Source organism: Mercenaria mercenaria, chromosome 11 (assembly GCF_021730395.1).
Source record: "Mercenaria mercenaria strain notata chromosome 11, MADL_Memer_1, whole genome shotgun sequence".
Classification (NCBI taxonomy): domain Eukaryota; kingdom Metazoa; phylum Mollusca; class Bivalvia; order Venerida; family Veneridae; genus Mercenaria; species Mercenaria mercenaria.
Genome location: NC_069371.1, coordinates 68,711,737 through 68,722,790, shown reverse-complemented (window position 1 = coordinate 68,722,790; position 11,054 = coordinate 68,711,737). Strand labels below are relative to the sequence as shown.

At 34.0% G+C, this 11,054-nt stretch overlaps 1 protein-coding gene across 1 annotated transcript; it reads right to left on the bottom strand.

Moving 5' to 3' along the window:
- Positions 1 to 1,419: 1,419 nt before the first annotated feature.
- LOC123531079 (neuronal acetylcholine receptor subunit alpha-6-like) lies at positions 1,420 to 2,733 on the bottom strand. The gene has a single exon (XM_045311861.2). It carries the CDS (start codon positions 2,731 to 2,733, stop codon positions 1,420 to 1,422), a length of 1,314 nt encoding a protein of 437 aa, XP_045167796.2.
- Positions 2,734 to 11,054: the final 8,321 nt, after the last annotated feature.

Below are 11,054 nucleotides of genomic sequence, written 5' to 3'. Positions count from 1 at the left end.
TCATACATACAAGATATCAAAAAATATCATTGCTACAATGAAAAGCCCGTGATCCGTCGACCCACATATAAACACTTGCAATGTATATATCCTCGGAATTACGAGTAAAAACTGTCCAGTTGTAATCTAATAACTGTGTCGAAAAGATTTTTATAATTAAAACACATCACACATTACGGTTTGTAATGAGTACCACAACAACGCCACTACAAAGCTTCGCTATGCGATATTGAAATTAATCTGCAATAAAACTTTTAACTTTTTAAAGTCTGGGTTTTTAGTACCCCCATGATTTAAACAAAAATATATGATACTCCTGTTTTGAAAGTTTATTTACGGAGTCACTGTCACTAATTAGGATTTGTTAAGACAATGAACATTCCGTTATAGAACAGACAGTCCAGGGTAATAGCATCGGACCCAAAAGGGCTGCTAGATGATCAGTCTGTAAGCTTGCCTTCATGTATTGGAGCTCTGTCAACTTAGAGGGTGTTGTAAGCTATCCACTACTTCCGGCGCTGCTTCTTAGCCTCTTTTTATTTAAAATGAGAGATCGCTATTTTGAGGCTGTCAGTAAAGTGATTAGCAACATTTGCCATTTAAGGTAGTTCTGTACGTTCTGATCAAATTTTTTTCTGCAACGAAGAACTTGAGTTAACCTTTATTTTCAAAACTTCAGAATATACTTAGAAAATTCGGCAATTAAAAAAAAATAACATTTTCGAGAACCTATTTTTGTTCTATAATGTAGATTATAATGAAACTTCTCACAGTCGTAAATAAACATAACATGTCCATGTCTTATTTTCGGGTTATTTGCCCATTTTTAGAAGTTGTCCGCACATTTCAAGCTAATTCTAATACATGTTTTTGGTATTATTTTATACGTGAGATGTTTTAATATCATATAATTACTTTAGAAAGATAGTAACGTTGCTGTTGCAATACATTTACTTACCGATTGTCATTAATTCATAAAAAAGATTTTCGTTTCCGTACGCCGAACCCAGCCTTTATCCTACGTTTTCCGGATAAATGACGTTACGCCGTTTATCAAACGTGCAGAACTACCTTAAGTTCAAACATATGAAGGCTTCATAAAAACAATATCGAAGATTATCTATAACTCATACTTGTTTGACATGTCACTTTATATAACCATTCTCATGCGAATAAGTATTTAACATAAATGAAATAAAATACTAGTAGTTCGCCGAGAAAACTGGTTTGCGAAAGATATATATTCATCTAAAAGTAAATACAACAATAATATCATCTTTGTCAGTCAAAGTAAAGTTAAACACATCTCTGATACTTTAATAGAACTATACAATTAGTCTAAAATCATTTTCCTTGCTAGATCCATTCATATATAGTGGCCAATATGCATTTCAAACGATTCGCTTGAAATAGGATAGTTCATTGAATAGTATGGCCAGTTACTACACTTATATAGATTAGTAACACAAGGGAAGGTATCTGTGTCAAGGGGAACATTGCATAAAATAGCAATTTGTCAATTGCCTTGCTGACATCCTCCCATCTCAAATTCTCTTCTGTGCCCAAAGCTTCATCGGAATTATCTAACTCCATATCTTGAGAGAACTTTTCCCTGACATTTATTTGTCCATTTGATTTAGAAATTGAATTAATCTCATTCTCGGAGTTGACCGGATCTACATGTGTGTGGATTTTCCCAGTAAGTACTTTTCTCCGGCAACACGTGCAACGAGAAAGTCTTACAAGTGATCTATAAAAGTTCGATATTGGGATATTTTCATTTCTATGGTATAATGCTAAGTTCAAGATCACCAGGATAACACCTAAGATACACATTAACATCTTGAAGAGTATATATACACACATTACTGGGATTGGTTCCGAATTCTTTGGCAGGTCGGCAGCGATAACAGACAGAAATACGGCCAACGACAACATGATTGTTATAGAGTAGCCCACTCGTTCTCCACACTCACTTGGAAGGAGAAATACTAAACTGATCAAAGCTCCAATGCCATTCATAGGAACAATTACTGTTACCATGTAAAATGCCGACTGTCTAGCAATTCTGAAACTGTATACGGCTCTTGATTCACCACCAGACATATCTGTTTCGTATTTGAACGAGGTTTTGTCCAAATGCCATTCACCATTCTTTTCATACATATCAGTATTAACCACGTTTCCTGATGCGGTCAAAATCACTTTAGTTCCAGGGTATCCATATGGAAAAAGGCCCAAAGAACACATGTGTTCATCAAAAGGCCAGAACTTCATATAGAATGCACAAGAAAACTCAATAATACCTCCGACCTCGTATGATGCCTTTCCGTCAGACGTAAACATAACCTGCATCCATGGTTGACCTAATAACGTAAACTTTACAGGATTCGCAACCGCCAAGGGAGGTGTCCATACTTCCTTGCTCTTAATGGAGATATTTTTTATTCCGTTGTGACTAGCAGGATTCCATGTTAATCTTTCATCATACCATCGAAGTTTCACCATTATAGCCATGGAAAGTGCACCATGTACTGGGTTGACTTCAGGCATCTTGATAATACTCGTCGTTATGTTTATGTTCAAGACGTCTGAGAAGTCGTTTAATGGCAGGACATCAGGATTGTAAGACGTCAGTAATGTTGTACGAAGATCTGTTACGTTTTTATACGACTGACTTCCAGTACTTTCCACCAGACTTCCGAATATGAGTATCCATACCAGTGAAATCATTTTCAGAAGCTATTATGTTTGAATCCTTCTCGCTCTATCTAATAAAACTAAGCAATTATTTATTTTCCATAGTTTTATTACACAGTATGCAGATGCACATAATTGATCTCTCTGGAATAATTCGTTGGATAAATTGTATTCTTCACAACAATTAAGCTTGAAAACGTAATTTAGGTAATAAGTAATTGTCTTTAATTATCATACAAACGTAATAGCTTTTAACTTATAAAACAAACGAACGTAATTTATTTGATAAGTAACTGTATTTAACTTATCAAATTTTGTATTTACTTAGCAGCAGACACGTGTCCTATCTTGTAGAGTTTAACGCATGCTATTGTCGGGTTATCGCATTTATTCAGAATATTCGGAAACCTTTGAACAATTCTAATGCTACTGATGAATAATACATTTGTTCAGATATTCAGGTAAGATCAATTTGATAAACGATTGCGCCTGTAGGTTAATAAATCGTAGCTGATGTTAACAATGATTGCTTTTAACATAGGATAATTGATAGTTAAAACAATGGAAGAGTTAGCGATTCTATAAATGATAGAATTTAATGATTTTAATCATTTGAATGTTCTTGATCGATTATTATTGTTATACATTGTTCACAAGTATGACATTGAATTAGATTTCATAATCCACTGAATTTTGATGGAAACTAACATTAATCTAATATTTGACATTTGAGGACGACGTCCTCTTGGGACAGTGTTTAATTGTCGATACTTCAGTGCAACAAAACGAGGAAATTGATTGCGTATCTTGGACGTTTTGAATACCCATATGGAATATAGATCTATATGGATGTTAAGATTAGTAGCAAAATATTATTGAGTTGCTTCGTTACGTGACCTAAATTAACATGTTTCACTGTAGGGGCTAAGATCTACTTAAGGTTTATACGATACGGCTAACTTTTGTGGATAACTGGTAATGAAGTTAAGTCAAACATTTAAAGCTGGGATTCTGTGAAGTCTCCCATTAAAACAGAAAAGGGGAAACTCCACAGGTCGTTCAACACGACAAAAAACGAAAATGTTGCAGGCTCGGTTTGATTGAGCTTGTTCATGGACGGTAGTGGAAATGCATGCTACCGTCCCCGCCCTCTAGCCCCGGGTTGAGCAGAACTGAACATTTACACATGCTAAAAGTACAAAAAGCAACTTAGAGACATCCGCAGATGTATTCATACGGCGGTGCACAAGGAAAATTCAATGATACACGTGTTGTGGCGTGTAATTGCATGAAAGTGGCATATGGTCCCCAGATAAAATAATGGGTTTGCCCCAAACGAGAAAACAATGGACAGAACTACACATACTGGAATTTAGAAGGGGGATCTGAGGTTATGCAGCCTGCATATCAAAGTGTGTTTATAAAGCCCTTTGTCGTATTATTAATATGTAATATATACCAATTTATACTTCTATTGGCAGTATGAGCGTTAGACTTTATAGACCACGAAAATTTATAAGGCCTGTTTGATCACAATATCTGTGGGAGAGAAGTTGAACTGTATTTTGGTTTCCTCTACCAAATTGTCACGTGGATGTAATGCAGTATGATTAAACTGAATTCCGATAAAACAATCAAAGCCCTGAAAAGACTGATAACCAGTGCTTATTAAGTGATATTTCAACCGATACACCTGAAGAATGAACATTTCATTGTGCATAGACCGAATGTTGGTAGAGGTCCACTAGATAATGCTACATGTTAAATATCTAAACTCTGTGCATTGTGGTTCAAGACAAGAATATTTTAAAGGTTTCCCTATACAACTCTATGTAAAACCCAGGGTGGGGCCAATTTCAACACCAAACCTTCTGAGCGCGAGAAGCGAAAATAAGCTGTTTTGAATTTCTTTTTTATGCTAAATTTTTGGCGAGAAGTTGAAACTTGACAATTTTCACGTCAAAAACTTTTCGACATTTCACGGTAAATACAGTACAACATGAAATTTAATGCTAAATTTTCAAGTTGTCGCTTGTCTATCTGGTGGAGAACAGTATTGACCTGCTCCTAAAATAAACAGACAAAAAATGAAATGGTTATTTTAGTTTTCTTGAACATTCTTGAGACGTGTATTCATGTATCAGTAAGTACAAATGAGAAACATTGACATACATAGAAAACCTTTGTGTAGAAGACAAGCATTTAACATTAATTGTTTCACATTTTGCAATTAATAGTTAGCGTTTATCTTTTGACATTTGTCATTTGATAGTCAATATTTGACATTAAACAGCAGTTGGAAAGAAACTTGCACTAACTAATTACCGTTTAGCATTTGGCAACCGGTCTTCCATGTGCGCACTATTAATTGCAAATTGCTTATTGCCAAATACAGAATGCCAAATGCCATTTGTCTAGTACGATAAATGCCAATTGTTAAATGCAAAATTCTGCACATGAATGGCAAATTCTTACTTCATGTATAATTAAAGAAAAGAACCATTGTGTCTGGTGATTTATTGAATCCGATGTAAAATTAAAATTAACTTCAGATTAGAGAATCTTACTAACAAAGATTTTTTCGACTTTTTTTTTGATTTACCGTCGCACCGACGCATGATATGTCATATGGCGATTTTCCAGCTTAATGACGAAGGAAGACCCCAGGTGCCCCTCCGTGCATTATTTCATCACGAGCGGACACCTGGGTAGAACCAACGACCTTCCGTAAGACAGCTGGATGGCTTCCTCACATAAAGATTTCAACGCCCCAAGTGAGGCTCGAACCGCCATCGACGAGGGGCAAGTGATTTGAAGTCAACGACCTTAACCACTCGGCCACGGAGGCCCCTAGTCAAATATTTCCTTAAATTGTGTTTCACACTTTATAGGTAATTTTCCATTTTTTCAGTAAGGCACATGATTATTTTTCGGTTAATTATAATGATTACGTATCGTATCAGGGGTTGGCTTACATTAACCCCGTACGTATTTACCTATATGTTTCCAGTTTTTATTGCTTCCTTAACATTCTTTCCAGAACTAAATAGTTTGAAAAAATAGTTCGCAGTTGTAAACTGATTAATAATGTTCTTTCTTCTATGTAGGACATGTAACACCCAATGTCAGACACTAAATGTTTCCTTTTATGCAACGATCATTGCGTACAAATTAAATTTTGAAACATTGGTGTCTGTAGGAGAGAAGCATGTATTAGAAATTTACGCGGTTTAAAATAACTTCACACTTGGCGCTGTCAATCTGTATTTAATTCTTACTTTAATAAAACTCTCGGTGTGTTAAGGCTGATACAGGAACATATTACAAAGATGAATCATTTAAGAAAACAAACCACAAAAAAAGAAAAACCCTAACAATGCGGTGTGACGGCCATAATAAGTCTTCCCGTACTTACACTGAGTGTTGTTATGCTTTTGATCCTTTAGGATCATAGAGTACATTTAGATAGACTTCTGCTCAAGTCAGTGCTGGGGGCGTGAGGAATTGCGAACATTCCGTTATGTCACATGAACACATTCAATCAAACTGAGTGTGCTATTCTGTTGTTTGGTTGCGTTCCTCGCTTCCAAAGGATCTTTTCACAGATTTTATTTCATAAAAATATCTTCATTGGATGAATAACAAGGACAAAAAAATGATGTTATAGTTACTTTTAGTCCTATCACTCTGTAAGTCAATTATACAATAAAGAAATAATCAGATAAGCTCTATTTTGATTTGATTAAACCTCTTATAAAAGGTAAATCATTTTTCTTCAGTACGATTTAGAACGGAGGCCATGCAATGTTATCACATGTTTGGCGTCGCGTGAGTGAAATAAAGGCCTTAAATAATTGTTGTGTTACACTAGAGCAATAAAGCTTTGACGTTGAGGAGAACTTTGGATGTTCCAGCAATTTAACATGTGACTAGAATATAACACTTGTGTCCACATACTTTCCACATTGAATGTATAAAACACGTCAGGTGTTTCTGTGCTTTAGACAGTAAACACATATAATAACATTTCCATGCTAATTAATAAACATTGTTACACATTAACGAGACAGACAATTTCACTAAGAGCACAAGAACGTTATATACCCAAGATAAAAAGGTGTTGTGCAGTACACGATCCTGTATATAGAGGATTGCAAAAGAATGCTGAATATACATGTGATAGTCCTCATTTCAAATGAATAAGACAAACCCTAAAATGCAGAATTCCGGTACATTAACTAAGGCTGCCACTTTGCACGGACCAACTATTATGCTTTAAATAGTTTCCGTATTTTCAAGACTTAATGACAACAAATTAGATATTATAGTTCGTTGAGCATGCATGATGGATGGCTTTCCTCCTGGTGACGAGGGAAAGTATTCATTATTTTGGTTATGAAAGAAACTGCAGACACTGGGCGTTACTAAATCAATTCTGCTTGCAATTCTTTAAGCGAATTAGAAACCGAAATCGAAGGTTGGCGTTGTAAAAAGACATCAAGTGAGATGAATTTTATTTATATGTTCTTGGCTTTGTTTCGAGAAAAATGCATGTGTTCTGTGCGACATTAGGAGCCCAATATTTTTCCGCTAACAAGCGAGTACATATTTCCCGACGCAAAGATAATAATCTTTTTATTACATACGTATTGACTGTACCAACTTAATTAAAAGAAATTGATGCAAAGACACGTTAAAAAATTTAAGATGTAAATATGCCCAGTCGTATATAGTGTGACACATTTACAACGAGTGTGAAAGAAAACAGAGGTACTTGAAGTTGTTCGCATTACACATTACACTAATACTTAATAGTGGTAAACAATGTGATTGTTGTTATTCAACCGAGAAAAAACTTGTAACAGAAAAAGTGGAAACCTCACAGGTCGCTCAAATCGACAAAAACGAAAATGTTTCAGAGTCGGTTTGATTGAGCCCTGTTCATGGACGGTAGTGGAAATGCATTCTACCGTCCACGCCCTCTAGCCCCGGGTTGAGCAGAACTCAACATTTACACATGTTACAAGTACACAAAGAAATTTAGAGACATCAGCGGTGCAGATGGAATCTTTAATGATACATTAGCCTGTAATTCCATAAAAAACAGTGTATTGTCCCCAGTTAAAATAATGAGGTTGCCTTATACGAAAAAACAATGGCCAGAACTAACCAAATTGGAATTTAGAAAGGGGAATTTAGAAAGGGAATCTGAGGTTCTAAGTCGATACACTTTCCTAAATTAAAACGTTTCTGTTGTATGATATTTGCCTTACCTTTACATTCAAGCAATTAAACAGGACACATTATATAGTTCTGTTATCACAGAATACTTCTAAGGTAATATACAAATATGTAGTGCATTAGTTTATATATCACTTAACGCTCAATTAAGTTAAGGTAGTGCTGCACGTTCGGATTTTTTTTTCTACAATGTAGAATTTTATAGAACCCTGACTTTTCATAATTTCAGAATATATGTAGACAATTCGGCAAATAAAAATGATAGGGTTATGTGCTTGAAATTTTACTAGACTGGTTTAAAAATTAGGACCTCACACGAGTGTTCATAATGGGCGATTTTGGGAAAATACCAATTTTGATAAAATGTTTGCGAATTCATTTCTATTCATTGTAGATTTTAATGAAATTTCTCACAGTCATAAATCAAGATATGGTCTATATGGTCTATGAAATGGTGACATGAAATTTATAGGTCCTTGTGCTTATTTTTTGTTTTCGATATTTGATCATTATTAAAGAGATTTGCACATTCAATGATAAATTTAACATACTTTTTGGAAATATTTAACGTAAGAAACTTTGAAATATCATATTTTGTCTTAAGAAAGATAGTAACGATGTCGTTTTAATAAATCTACTCACGGGTTGTCATTAATTTATACAACGAGTTTAAGTTCTGTATACCAAGTCCAGGATTTATTCTACGTTATCCGGATAAACGACGTTAAGCAATTACTTCCAGTATGTCAAACGTGTGCAGAACTACCTTAAATTAAATGCCAATAACTATATACATGTATATAGTTTTGGGCGGTTCATTATTATTATAATTATCATGATAATGCAGCAATTCATCAAAATGATCGCATATATACAGTAGCAATTCATAAGATTTATTCGCTCGTTATTTCAATACCCGATGAGTAAGCAGCTCCTAATTGCTATGAGCATTTTGCCTTTGTGCGTAACAATGGAACATAAAACACAGACAAGTCCATAACGATATATCTTTCTACATTGGAATGTATATGAGTACCATTTTCTCTGAATGTAAAGAAAAACTTGCACTGTCGAGAAAATGATAGTTTTATTTGTGGGCGGATAACTTTATAGTATGCCATTAGCTGTACACAGAAAACTTATTTTCTAACCCTTACCGTGCTAAATTTCTATAATGAACTTGTCCATCTTTCAGTTTAGATAGACATTAACTCTTAAAAGGGGTGAATACCAAAAAGATACTGACTGAATGGCGAATAGAGCAGATTATGACCAGACTGCACGGATGTGCAAGCTGATCGTGATCTACACTGTCCGCAAAGGCAGAATCAATCTCCCCAGAATGATAAGTCCTAAGAAAAAATTTTACAAAAATTTTTACACCTGACTATTTATAAATTGATTTTTTAAAAAAAATATGTATACAGTTTTATCTTGGGGCCTCTAGTTTTTTTATAGGAATGTTTTTTTAGTTTTACAGTTTTTTCAGTATTAAGTCCCCCCTTTTTGGGGTGAACAAACGTACTTCCTGTATATGAAAATTTTTGGGAGTCCTCATGTCAAATAAAGGTTTGGGTTTTTTTCATTTTTCAGCATACTTCATGTACGAGTCGATAATGGAACGAAAATTCTTTTACCTTTGAACAAAGGAACCCGAACTCATGAAATTTCGTCTACGTAAGAACTTTTTTGTCTTTTTTAAAATTTTGCAAATTTAGTCCTCTAGATTACGAGTCGACAAGGGAAAACGGGGCTTTCTGAAATAGGGTTTTCCAAGCCCTTCGGGTTGACCAGGGAAGGGGACTTTTGTTTAAAATAGATTTTGAGTCTTCACGTCGGCGATAGAACTTTAGTTTGTAAAAACAGTTTTTTTTTAAAAGTCCTTTTGTCGATTTCCCCGTATCTTGTTTCGAAGGCCCCTTTTTCTTTTTCAGTATCAATAATATTTCAAGTCCTTTTCTCGATAAAGGCACGTTCTCTCTGTAAAAAAATTTTAATTTTAAATGTCCTCTTATCAAAAATCCTTTTATCTCGATTTTTTTAAATTTAAATTTTCCTATTGGGGGGCCGATTCCAAAATTTAAAAAACACTTTATTTAAAGGAGATAAAAAATTAACAAAATTTGAAATTGGGGAGATTTTTGGTGAAAAAACAAGGGGAATAAAAAAAGGTAAATTTTAAACCCTTTCCCTTTTTGGGTTTTTTTTAAATGTTTTAAAAAAAAACTAACGGGTACAGTATTGGGGTTTTTTTTTAAATGAATTTGAAAAGGAAATTTTTTTAAAATTTCCGCAAAAACGATTTTCGTTTCTTTTTGTTTTTTAAAACCGGGAATTTTTTTAAGTCGTTTATATGCAGGGTCGTTTTTTTCGACCCCCCGGGCTGGGCGTTTGTAGGGACGATTTGATTAAAAAAAATTGTGCCTGAATCATTGTCCCCCAACCATGTTCATTTTGGGAACCCAGCATTTTATTACGGAGGAAAGGCCCAAATTTCTAAAAAATTTTAAGTAATATTTGGGCGAGTCTTTTAAAATTCCAAAAATGTTGTTTTTTTGGCCCTTTATCTCTTAAATAATGATTTTTTCATTTTTTTTTCTAAACCCGAAAAAGGGACTTTATAATAGATAAAAAACACAAAAAATTTAAATTTTTTACATAAACAAAGTATGGGAATAAAAACAATATTTTAAGCAAATACTTTCGTTCGTTTATGGGTTGCTTAAAAAACCTTATTTCCCTTAATCAATTTAATACTTTTAAACCCTATTTTAATTTGTTTTTAAGTTTTTTGTTTATATAGAAAAAATCAATTTAAAAGTAAAAATAATTTAAAGGGCAATAGAAAATACTTAACTAAGTGGTTATTTATTTTTTTTTTAGTAAAACGGGGCCGATTTGAAATATGGTACGGGAACCCAAAAAAACATTGGCGGGGATAACTACCCGGCAGTTTCTAACTGAAATACTTTTGAAAACGATTTAAATCAAAACCCAAACTAAAAAAAGGGTCTTTTTTTGTGAAAACAAACAAAAGTTTTATTTTGGGAAGAGAAAATTTTATTCTCATATACTTTTTTTTACATTGTTTTTTCCCTTTTTTAATTCTTTTG

Bases quoted from the DNA above. Each gene is read 5' to 3' on its own strand.
- LOC123531079 (XM_045311861.2), bottom strand. From the start codon at position 2,733: ATGATTTCACTGGTATGGATACTCATATTCGGAAGTCTGGTGGAAAGT.